This window comes from Trichechus manatus, unplaced genomic scaffold (assembly GCF_000243295.1).
Source record: "Trichechus manatus latirostris isolate Lorelei unplaced genomic scaffold, TriManLat1.0 scaffold00037, whole genome shotgun sequence".
Lineage (NCBI taxonomy): Eukaryota > Metazoa > Chordata > Mammalia > Sirenia > Trichechidae > Trichechus > Trichechus manatus.
This window is the reverse complement of record NW_004443973.1, coordinates 12,415,239-12,428,248: the sequence shown is the minus strand read 5'-3', so window position 1 is coordinate 12,428,248 and position 13,010 is coordinate 12,415,239. Positions and strand designations below refer to the sequence as shown.

The 13,010-nt window shown below is 38.9% G+C and overlaps 1 protein-coding gene across 3 annotated transcripts in view; it reads right to left on the bottom strand.

The window, feature by feature from the left end:
• The window catches only part of SLC25A12 (solute carrier family 25 member 12), a 97,293-nt gene extending 85,739 nt beyond the window's left edge, over positions 1 to 11,554 (bottom strand). Inside the window, exons 1-3 of one of the 3 annotated variants that reach the window (XM_023730573.1) lie at positions 11,463 to 11,483; positions 10,419 to 10,472; positions 5,496 to 5,539 (exon numbers count right to left, since the gene is read on the bottom strand). Coding sequence is in view for 2 of the 3 variants with exons in the window: in XM_004375514.2 (XP_004375571.1) it covers positions 10,419 to 10,472; positions 11,463 to 11,474 (66 nt within the window). In the remaining variant the exon portion in view is untranslated. Of the gene's footprint in view, positions 1 to 5,495; positions 5,540 to 10,418; positions 10,473 to 11,462 lie in introns of all 3 variants that reach the window. The other 2 variants (XM_004375514.2, XM_023730574.1) reach the window with 2 other exon arrangements.
• Positions 11,555 to 13,010: the final 1,456 nt, after the last annotated feature.

Genomic DNA, 13,010 nt, shown 5'->3' with positions numbered 1-13,010 from the left:
AAGAAAAATTCTTAGGTATGATAATGGTATTTTGGTTTGTATGTTTGGTTGGTTTTTCAGAGTCCTTATGTTTTAGAGATATATGAAGTATTTACAGATGTAGTGAAACTATGTCTGGGATTTGCTTCAAAATAATCCAGTGCAGCTGTGATATAGATGAAGCAAGATTAGCCATGATAATATGTGAAGGCAGATGACAGATATATGACAATTCATTACAATATTGTTTCTAGTTTTATGTTTGAAATTTTCCAAAATAAAAGATTTTTAAAAGTCCACAGAAGAACAACAAGATTATTAAGGCAAAAAGGCAAGTTGTATTAAAATACATAAAGTAATATTCCTCCATGTACTATATGACCTTGAGCAAGTTACTAACCTTTCTGGACAAGTTTCCCTGTCTGTAAAATGGGAATAATAATAGCACCTACCTTATAGAGTTGTTCTGAGGATTAAATATGTTGATCTGTAAAAAGCACTCCAAATAGTACCCGATACATAATGATGACTCAGTAAGCATTAGCTATTATTACTACTTATGCTTTTAAAAACCACAAAACAGTATTTTTTCTAAGTAAATGCATGGGAAAATTGCTGGAACAAAATACAACCAAGAACAGTGGTTATCTTTTAGGAGTCAAATGAGGATTCAAACCCAGGTTAGACTGCAAAGCCTATACAGCCTCCAGCCACGCTATACTGTCTCCTGAATGAAAAGGGGTTAATTGAGGCCCAGCTCAAGATGTTCTAAGAACCCTTCTGAACAAGAAGAAATTAAATTGGAAGAATTACAGTCTACTTAGGTGGCAGGGAAATACTGTAGTTTGGGGTAGAGTTCAGAAAGGACTTCTGGTCTTTGACCTTATCTAGAATTGTTCTAGTATTTAACATAAATAACGTCTTCGTGTATAAACGTGTAATTTAAGTGCCTCTGGGCTCTGAGTTTTTTAAGGACAGGGATGGTTTATTCATCTTCATACCTCTAGCACCTAGCACCATACCTGGCTCTTAGTAGGTCAATCGATACCAATCTGTGTGGAAATGAACTGCTCAAAATAATAAGTCATGGGATGAGAGGGGTAGGGAACAGAAAAGAAGATGAGGAGAGGTATCTGAAGAAAGAATAAAGTGAGGTTACCACACATTTCTTTTTCAGAGATCCTCATTTTGGTTTCTGCTATTTTTTGTCCTTTTAGTTAAGGCGTTTTTGCAGACAGCATGAAAGTAGTGCTAGAACCACACCTAGCGAATTTAACAGTGTTGATCCGGTGAAACCCTCCGGAGACACAGAATCTCTTTCTACCTCTGCTTCTCAGCTTCCCTGAGCCATCTCCAGGCTCCTAGGTTTCTCAATCTTTCATGATGTACATCTGTTGCTTTTTCCTGCCTAGCTTTCTTTCCTCCTTCTTAGGCAAATACACCCTGATTTTCCTTTTAGGAACACTCTTCCACCATTCTCAGTTCATGCACGTGGGTCAAGTGGCGCTAACTCCACTCAACAGGTCCAGAAGTGAGCATGTGACTCAATGAGAGAACTGCATCCCTCTAGTATACTGTGTTTAATTGGGGGGTGGGGGGTGGGATATGACCCAAGCTGGGCCAATCAGAGCATATGAACAATAGTTCTTAGATTTAACTCAGAATTTGGGAAAAGAGCCTCTTCTTTCTGCTAAAAGTGTTAAACTGATAGGATTTTAATCTGGGGCTGCCCCACATGGGTGAGCCTGTCTGAGAATGAAGCCAAAACTAAGAGAGAAGAAGTGTGCGAACCCCAGTCATATCAGTTAAGCACCTCTATCCAGCCATGGCTAAAACCAGCACACTCTGGGGCCCAAGCAAGTGTAACTGAATTTCTGTCACTTCAACTGAAATAGTTTTAACTAACATATCTTCAAAATGTGTGTTTCTTCTAGTTTTAGAAGCCTAATGCTGGCTATGGTAATAGTTGCAGTAGAAGATGTTTCAGAGATTTCAGCAGGACTAAGTGAAAAAGACCTGGACAGAGTAGGGAGATGGTATTTTAAAAGAAAAAAGTTACACACATAAGGAACGAACAAGTCTGTCTTTCAGGTCTGTCTTGGTATTTCAGAGCCTATGACAACTATTCTTCCTCCTCTAGTCCAGACTGAGCAACTGAAGGTTCAGAAGAAAACTATAAATATCTTCTCTCTCAGGTTCTCTCAGCTTTAGAACATAGCTATACCCCTTCTAGGAGTCCCTGGGTGGTGCACATGGTTAAGCATTCAACTACTAGCTGAAAGGCTGGCAGTTCGAACCCAGCCAGAGGCGCCTCAGAAGGCAGGCCTGGCGATCTGCTTCTAAAAGGTCACAGTCTTGAAAACCCTATGGAGCTGTTCTACTCCGCACACATGTGGTTGCCATGAGTCAGAATCAACTCGACAGCAACTAACAAGAACAACAAATAACAAATACCTCTCCTTAGAACCTACAGACTTGTGGGAAATTACCACTTACGGTGGTATCTCTGAAGATGGGGGTTTGTGAAGATGACAAATGTATTTCTCAAGAACGTAAGTAGTTAACTGATTAACTGTACATAATCATAAACACATATTAACATCCTAATCACTGTCTGGGTCCAGCACAGTCATCTGGGGAAGACAAGCGACTTAGCCTGTTTAGGAAAGGAAAGTGCTTATCTCATCCTAAAAGAGAAGGAAGAAGACAAGAAACTAAGCTTTATTCAGCTCTCCATGTGTCAAGCATAGTTTACATGTTACTTCACTTAATCTCCATGATATCCCTATGTGGTAGCATAGTTATCCCTTCTCACACGAATGAGGAAACAGGCTCCAAAAGTAATATAAATACCTAAGATCACATAGCAAAAAGGGGTCAAATGAGGCTTCAAACCCAGGTTAGACTGCAAAGTCCATATAGGTTCCAACCACAGCATCCAGACTCCTGGATGAAAAGACATTAATTGAGGCCCAGCTCAAGATTTTCTAAGAATCCTTACGGACTAGAGGAAATTAAATTTGAAGAATCACAGTCTACTCAAAGCAGTCATCCATGAGAAAACACAGAAATACCTGAGAAATTGTTTACATATCAATATGATCTATTTAAAATGTAAACTGAATCATCCCACTTCCAATGCGAAAGATCTTCAATGGTTTCCACACTGTTCTTAGGGGAAAAAAATCCAAGCTCTTCTCCATGGTATACATAGCCCTTCTTGATCTGACTCCTTCAACCTCATCTCTGACTGGCCATTTACCTCCTTACTCACTGATGTTTCAGGCACACTGGTCTCCTTTCTGTTTGTCAAACATACCAAGTTCTTTCACACATCTAGGCCTTTCCACATACATGCCCTCTGCCAGGGATTCTCTCTACCACCTCACCCTTACTCACCTATTAGTGAGTAGTATCTAACATAACTTTCTCAGAGGCCTTCACTGACCACCCTCTCTAAAATGGCACATGACCTTTTTCATCATTGTATTTATTTCCTTATTGGACTTGTCATAATCTGTACTTTTTTTTAATTGTCTATCTTACCACTAGAATGTGAGGTCCTAACTTCAGTGAACTCCTCTTATCTTTGAAAAGCTATATAACCTGCACAAAATGCCTGGCTTGGCACACAGTAGGCAATTAAAAATGTACTGATTAGTGGTAGAACATATCATGGCATTCAACAACAGTAATTTTCTTATCTTTCCAAGTATTCTTCAATCCTTCTGACTGATTTAGGGACAAGGTCTCACTATGGTGCTAGTATGCCCTAAACTCCTAATACTTTTTTTTTTTTTTTTTTAATGAGAACTCTATCTAGTTTATGGTAAACACTTTAAAAACTAAAGGTTCTCATCTTCAGTTCTTACATTGTGAAGAACTGGTTAAACCTCTTAATCAGTGTGTTTAAGAAAACTATAAATCCTCTTTTGTGTTTCCCATAATGGGCTTATTCAACCCAATTTATACTTTTATCTTCAGGTTCTGAATTGTGAAGTTCTTACTTTTTTAATTATTCAGGTCCTCAAAGTTTAATACACATACACTGAGACTGTTTTTACCTTTCTCTTTCTCTTCCTCCAACTGAATTAACAATCTAGTATGTATCTTTCCATACTTTTCCCAATGCTCATTAAATAATACACAAATATATATATACATACAACCACATATATGAAGTTACTTTGTTTTACCAAACTAGAACCGTGCTATATACACTTCTTTACATCTTCTTTTTCTCACTTAATAGTATGTTGGAAATTCCTCTAAACCAGCAGGTATAGGCCTAAGTCATTTTTAGTATGTCCATAATTTTCAATGGTATGGTTATTCATAATTTTTCTACCACCCCCTTTGATAGCATTCACTTTGCTTCCCTTTTCTGAGGAACAATTGGTATTGCAATTAACAGTCTTGTACATATATCCTTGAGCATTTTTATTTCTCTGGGATAAGTATTCCAAGAGTAGGCTTGTTTGTCAAACGATATTTTCTTTTTATTTTAAACCACTGCCAGATTGCTTTCCAAAGAGTCTTTGTTTCCACAAACACTGTATGAGAGCAGCCTTTTCTCCACATTTCAGCTTCAGTAGATGTTATCACTCTTTCATACTTGATAATCTTATTGTAACTGTAATATCATGTGGAACACATTCCACACTTTTGAAAACACTACCCTAGCTCATATTTAAAGCAGGGGGCTCTCCTGCTAAAAGCCCTGCTTAATTCCCCTCAGTCCAAAGTTACTGCCAAAAGTAAGTAATAAATACATAACATATAAACAAGTATCTACTGAATAAAAGGACATTTCTGTCAATTAAAAATCAATACATTCCGTGTATATTCTCAACAACATTAAAAAAAAGAAAAGAAAATCAATGTGTTATCATGAAAACCCTAAGGAAGAATCACTCTTTACATAAGCAGCATCTTCTTCTGCTTATTCTCTAATCTAAAACAAAGAAGACAGAAAAAAATGCATTTCATAATTTTCTATGGGCTATAATCTTTGGTGTTATATAGGTGGCAAAAGAAAAAGAACAGGATCAAAATAATATTTGAGTCTAAAATTTCAGCACATTTTTAGTCTGGTATATATAGTTGGACAGTCTCAACATGTGTTGCTTTTACCATACAATACACCGACAAATAAGCAACAGAAAGTCCAGCAACTAAAAAATTTTTAATGAAAAAGAGATCTTTAAAAACTTATTAACTTAAATAGTTTTTGACAAATCTACTTTGCCACAAAGCACAAAAACAAAAACAAAACCCAGAGCCACCAAGTCAATTCTGACTCCTAGCAACCCTATAGGATAGAGTAGAACTACCCAAAAGGGTTTTCAAGGAGTGGCTGGTGGAGTCAAACTGCTGACCTTTTGGTTAGCAGCTGCGCTCTTAACCACTGAGCCACCAAGGCTCCCCACAAAGCACAGACCAGATTAACTCTTCATTTTGAAATCTGGCAGGCTTATAACAAACAGCATTTGACATTCCTGTTGTCTCAATCTCACCTCTCTCTTGGTTGCTTCTGTTGTCTCCTTTTGCTAGCATACTTCTGATGTAGCAAAATTGGGTCAATGATAGTGCGTGGGTAAGAGAGGTAAAAGAAGAAAGAGATAAATCAAGAAATGACAGTTGCAAAGATAGTAATAATGAAATCTTACCTTGACAACTGATTGTAAAATTATAGCACAGTCTAACACATAAGAGCTCATTTGTTGTGCTTCAATTTCATGAACTTGGGGGGCAAAAGGAAACCAGAATCCTAGTGAATACCACTTTTTTTTTAAAAAAAACCAATAGAAAATACAGCCCATCAAAATCTGAGAAGCAATGAAAAACATTAAAAAAAACCCTATTTCCCTATACTCAAAATAAAAATGCTTTACTCTTGTGTGTGTGTGTGGCAGGGAGGAGGGGGTTGTGCTTTAGGTGAAGGTTTACAAAGCAAATTAGTTTCCCATTCAATAGTTTATACACAAACTGTTCCATGACATTGGTTGCAATCCCCGCAATATCAGCACTCTTCCCGTTACCACCGTGAGTCCCCCATTTCCATTCGTTGGATTTTCCTGCCCCTTCCTGCCTTCTTATCTTTGCCTTTGGGCAGATGTTGCCCTTTTGGTCACATATAGATGACTGCTTTAAGGAGTACTTGCCTCACGTGTGTCACTGTTTATAGGTCTGTCTATTATTTGGATGCAAGATGATCTCCTGAAATGGCTTCAGTTCTAAGTTAGAAGGGTGTCTAAGGGCCATAGACTTGGGAGTTACTCTGGTCTCTCTCAGACCAGTAAATCTGGTCTTTTTTATGATTTGAATTTTGTTCTACTTTTTTTTTTTCCCCACTCTAATTGCAACCTTCTATTGTGATCCTGGTCAGCACAATAGATAGTGGTAGCCAGGCACCACCTAGTTCTTCTGGTCTCAAGCTAATGGAGGCTGTGATTCCTGTGATCCATTAATCCTTCGGGCTAATTTTTTCCTTAAGTCTTAGGTTTTCTTCACTCTCCTTTGCTCCAGACAGAAGAGACCACTAGTTGTATCTCAGATGGCCACTTGTAAGCTTTTAAGACCTCAGATGCTACCACTAAAGTAGGATGTAAAACCTTATCTTTATGAATCATGTTATGCCAATTGAACTAGATGTGCCCTGAGACTATGGTCCTTAGCCTTCAAACCCAGTAACTCAGTTCCGTAAGGTGTTGGTTGTGTCTAGGACGTTTCCAAGACTATGCACCCTGTGTGCTCTATTATATATGAGTATACATGCAAAACATACAAATATGTATGTAGAAATATCCACAGCCAAACCTATATATGCAGGTGGGTGTACTCCCAATGCTTTACTCTTCTGAAGCCCTTCTCAAGAAAGCCTGCACACGTTAAATCCACTAAACACAGATACACTGACACTTGCAAATAGAATATTTTGTTGTTTATAAGACAAATGACTTTCTAGCTATACTGACTATATATCAGTTTAGACAGTTAATGTCACAGATCTAAATTTTACAAAGAAGAGTTTTCCATTGTATTCTAAAATTTAAAATTAAATCTTCCCTCTGTAGTCTTTAAATAGCTCAAATGATCCTGGACCTAAATGATCCCCAAATCCTACCAAAACCAAATCATAATAATAACAGAATAATCTATATTTTAGTCTTTGACTATAGTCTCTTTATTCTCTAAACTTCCATTCTCCCTTGTTCTCCTCTTTCTCTTTCCCATTTCAATTGTGGATATCACTTATAAATCAGTCCCTGATCCTCTGCCCTATTTATTTTATATTTAATTCCCTTGACCTGTACAAATTTGTATCGTCCAAACCTGACTTTAACTTATTGGGACACACTTATTTAGCAACCAAACTTAAAAACAACAACAAAAAAAAAACCATAATCTCAAAATAGAAGCTCTATCAATTCACCTCTATCCTAAAAATGCCAGGTTCACTATTCCTTCCATTACTTCTAAATTTAGTACCAAATTCAATACATTCTTCCCTTACGAAGTCCCTGGTATTGTCCTTTCTTTCTGTTTTCCAGCCATTAGCCATTCCAGGTCATTATCTCCCATGTGCATTATTTCAATAGCCTCTTATCTGACCACCTTCCTACTTCCAATCTCTCCACACTTTATCCAACATACACAAAGAGCTGCCAGAATTCACCACTTCAATTTACCCACTCAGAAACCCACAGTGCCTCCCCACTGTTTAAAATCCAAACTCCTTGACCAACTGTTCTAGATAACGACAATGTAAGGGCACTTTTTTTCATCAAGATACCATCATCAAGATTTTTTTTTAACTTTTTAACAAAACACAGCTGCCATTAGCCCCTTCCAGACCTCTGTCATTCAAAAAGCACCCCGTTTCAAGATTATGCAAACAGCACAGTGTAAGGGTGAAGAGTATGTGTTTTAGAGTTTGATTTGAATCTGGCCTCTGTCACTTATGGACTAAGCAACATCAACCAAGTCATTTAATCTCATCTATATAACAGGGATAATAAACCTACCTCATAAGGTTGTTATGAAAATTAATATATTACACTTAAAGCATTACACCAATTTCTGGCACACTTAATAATCAATAAATGTTAGCTGTTGTCATTATTATTACCATGCATTATTATTATCATGGCCACTCCTATTTGGGCAAGCCAATTTTCTTGCTGTACCATAGATTATGCATTTGCCCTCACTATCCTTGACCCTCTCAAACAGACCGTTAAGAGTTGGAAGGAGCCTCAGGTAGGAGCTAGTCTAATCACATGCCCATCACCATTCAAATCTTGGCTCAGTCATCCTCTCTCATTATTCAAAAGACCACTGGCACACAGGAAATGGTCTTCAGTAAGTATGTGTTGTGTAAATATGTTAAGTGCTAAAGAAATATATAAAAAAAAAAGTTTTGTTGTCGAGTTAATTTTCCAACTCATAGTGACCCTATAGGACAGGGTAGAACTGCCCCATAGGGTTTCCAAGGAGCGGCTGGTGGATTTGAACTGCCAACCTTTTCGTTTGCAGTTGAGCTGTTAACCACTGCGCCACCAGGGTTCAAAGGCATATATAGTTATTATGTATTTCTGTTTCCTATTATCTCTAAAGTATTAACACACCATACGCATTTATAATAAAATTTCAAGTAGCTATAGTTTGAAGTAATCAAGTAAGTAATCAAAATCTAATATGTTACTTGGTAACTGTTTTCAAGTTGATTCAACTAGCTATACTGTATCTTTCTAGCTGCTTTATGCCTTCCTGAAGGTAGGTATCTATGTTTAAAGATGTATCTCTCTCTTTATCAATAATGCCTGGGTCATTACTTTTATAGTTAGTGCTGAATACTCAGTCACGAATTCCACAAGTTTTAATATAAAAATAAAATAAGGGCACAAAACCATGTGTAAAACATTAGATGAAAAGATAACATTTAAAAGTTTTCAAAACGCTAGTCACAGCTTGGCCTTTCTCCCAAGTTCTTCCCTCCCAAAAAAAACACACAAATCCATAGAACTTTTAAAGCTGGAAAGAGCTCAATTACCACTTCTTTATACCTGATCAAGTCACACATGAGGAGACAAAGCCCAGGAAGGTTAAATAATTAGCCTAAAAGTGCCACACCAGATAGTGACATGGCTGGGAACTGAACCCAGTGCTCCTGACACCTAGGTCGGTGCTCTTTTCACTACATCATGCGGCATGCCTATTTAATTTGAAAATATAATTAACTATATCACATGAACTCCTCACAAAACAATTAAGTATAATCATAAGGTATGGTTAATACTGACATGTTTTTGGCTATTCTTAAGAATACTAATGGGGAATAAAGGTTTCAAGCCATAATGGAGCATTTTTATTACAATTACTTTTGTTCTGGAAAAGATGCTTCCCGTATCAAATTTAAGATTACCACATCCACTAATTCTTTTTCATGAATTACACATATGTATGGTCACCTATGCGGCCTCCCTTACAACAGCATAAGCACAACCACGTCTCAGATAAAAAACGGCATCTATTCTAGGCTCATCAGCATATGATAGAATCTGTTCCTAATATAGAATCATTGACTTTTGGAGTTGGAAGGAACCTTGAAGATCACCTCTCATTTTACAGAGGAAACTAAGGCCCAGCAGGGACGTGCCCAAGGTCAAAGTGCCTATACAAAAAACCAGGTCTAGAACAGAGAGTTCTCAAAAGAAAATATCAGAGAAAAAACAACATGTAGTGAAACACCTTAGCTCGTCTCCCTTTAAATCTACTTCTCAAGTACAGCTTCCTAGGTAGGAAACTTTTGAAATTTAAGAAAGCAAAATAAAAGCTAAACCAACTTTTCTGGTTTTGGTTTTAAGTCTATATCCAAGTCACTAATCCTTAAAACTGGACAGAAGTCAAGGTAGATCAGGGGAAGCATTTTAGAGAGTAACACTCTGTAAAAAAAAACCAAGGCCTATGGATTTAACGTAAGTAAGTAGAGGAGAAAAAGACACAAATTAAGAATAGCTATAATATTCTTATCTAACAAGTTACATGAAAGACTACTTAGAATTAGGAAAACTTTACAAACATGCAACTTTGAGGAAGAAAGAATTTTAGTCACCATACCTATCAATTATACAAGAATGCCAACACAGTTTGAAATTTTATATTGGTATGGTGCTTAAGGAAAGCAGAAAATTCTTTTTAGTCTTAGGACATGTAAAGAAAAGCAGTAATTTGAGAAAAACCTTTCATCAAACCTTAATAAAAAGCAAAACCTTTAATCAAGCTTTGATAAAATAAGAGAATTATAAACTATATTGTCTAGCCACGTTCGTAAGAATACATGGAAATAGTCCATTCCTCAAAGTTAAGACCAGAAAAGGGCTAAAGACTTACACTTTTTTTTGGTCAATGAAAGCACACTACATAAGCCAATTTACCTGTAGGAATATGTTTCTTAACTCATGAGGATCGCCTCGCTTGGTTGTCTGTACCTGTAAAGGAAAAAAAAAAAAAGGCCAGTTAATGTTTCACTAGAGACTACACAATCTCTTCGGATTAGAGATCACATCACTAACAATCAATACTCTTATCTTTTATAAGAGCATTAAATTTAAAACATTATCTTTTATAAGGCCATTTAGTTTAAAACAAACCAAAAGCACTAACTGTGATAACAACTGTCAAATTGAAGATCCGTGACTGGAGGGTCAAAAGGCAGGTGTGAAAAGCCTAAGGTAGCCAAATCTACCAGACAGTGCTTCTTCTGGACAGGAAAGGGAAGGTCGTGAGGATCAACCTTTTACTTTACTCTTCATCTGCTAGCAACATAGCAGCAACCACCCATCTTCAAATCAAGAGGCCAGCAAGAGTGGGACAAGAAGAAAGTTAAGGCACCCCAAATTAATCTCTTGGCCTAGCAGCCTTTCTTGCCGGTGAAAAGCAATCCTAGCATATAATTAACCTCCGCGCGCCCCTTTTTCCCACCCAACCTAAAATATGAAAGCTACTAGAACGTTTCCAAATGCTTTCTACATCCCGCAACCTGCGGCGCAAAAGCCAACCATTGCCCCAGGCCGCATTGAGGCCCCAAATTACTCAGTGGCTCACCCCATCCCCCACCGGAATACACTGATGTCTTAGATATTCCCGGCTTTACATGCCACTTCCTCCTACCCACTTCCCGATGCCCTCTAACTCTGGGCTCACGATTCCATGCACCTATGGCAGGACATGACTCTTGCTTTCCGGACCTGTGGTCCTCACAAGCCCCTCGAACTCACAATCTCTCCTCCTTCCCCTCCCCCTCCCCCAGCCGGGCATCCTCTCCCTCCGGTCCAAACCCTACAGCTTCCCCACCCGCGAGCTGGTGCCCAGGACACGCTATCTAAGAACGAGGCAAGGAAGGAAATGGGAAGAGGTGGGGGGTTGGAGAGAGGGCCCCCCGTATCGCTTATGCAATAAAGGCAGCTGCAGAGAGTCACCTTGACCGCCATGCTGTGCTCGGAAGCCGGGGACGAGCGAGTGAGCAAGGCCGAGCTGTCAGGGCGCGCGCGCGCCGCCTCCTCGGCCGCGCCCGCCCGCCCCCTCGCCGGCGCCGCGCGCGTCCCTATGCAAATGAACTTAGGGCTGCTGGCGTGGGCTAGAGCCGGGCAAGTGCGCCCAGAAGGGGAGCTGGCCCTCCGACCCGCGGGCGGGGCAGGCAGAGGGAGGGCACGCGCTACCCACGGGGAAGACTGGCGTACGAGGCCGGGGTTCCGATGCGCTGAGTAGCGGCCGACAGCCGAGTGGCAGCCAAGGAAGCCCGGGTTTCCTAAGGCCTGTTAGTGGGTGTGGTTTTGGGCACCGTCTTCAGCCAAAGTCGTTTTCCCCAAGGCTTAAAGGGCCACTTGGGGCCTACACTGAGCAAGATATTTAAGGATCAAAGAACAGGTCCTATTAATAATAATAATAAATTACTTAATGACAATTAATGGCAGATACTGACGATAAAAAAGATTAGGAACCACTCACTGAACTTGACAAATATGCCCCTAAACTGTCATGGACGGATACACTTAATATCTTTTTGCTGCTTGTACTATTATAAAGCTTTGTATAGTAGACTCACTCCACATTTCCCATCACCGAATTCCCTTGCGCAAAGAAGTGGGGCACAAATGGATACGAGAAAATCCCCATTTGCCTTCAGGGTTGGAGCAACTTGGCCCAAATGAACAAAGTAATTCTCCATTCCATTTCCGTTTCTTACTACTCCCTAAGCAGTAGAACCTCTACTCTGAACCAAAATAATGTCTCTAAAACTGAGTCTGGCCATTATGACTACATTGAGCCACATAATCTTTCACTCAACAAACCTTTACTGGGCATCTCTTATGTGCCACAGTCCTGCTTATAAAGAATACATGCACAATACATAGTCCCTACCATCAAGGAGCTTACACATGGTCAATACTTCCCTATAACCCCAACCACATGTGAATTTTTTTTTATGTTTTTAAACCAAGCATGCTCCCTGTTTAAAAAAAAAAAAAAGTCCATCAACTCTAAGATTTATCTAATCTCTTTCTAAAATCTCTCCATCTCACATTTGCAATGTTGAATCTCATATGAGGCTCGCTCAAGGTGGTATTTGTGTTAAGTATCCAAGTTAAAAAATGTGAGGAAAGAGGAGTGGTAAATGGAAATTGTTGATAAAGAGTGCTACATTACTACAACTCCCAAGATGAGCTTTTCTACTGCAGTTGCTTTAACAGTCCACCACCATTCCATCTCTCCTTAGTCTGTTCAAAGTGCTTTGAACAATGTAATTGGACATAAGGGTGGAATTTACAAAATCGTATTTAGTCCTACAAGCACCTTATGTCCCTGATACTCTCTGCCCTGTCTTATTTTGTGAAATTTCTAAGCAGAACTCTTAAGTTATTTATTCTGTTACTACACAAGACAAGGATGTCTATCTAGCAGCTCAAGTCCCCCAGCTCAAATAAAAGTACTTGAGAAAAAGGAAGGTATTTATTTAAAATAAAGGG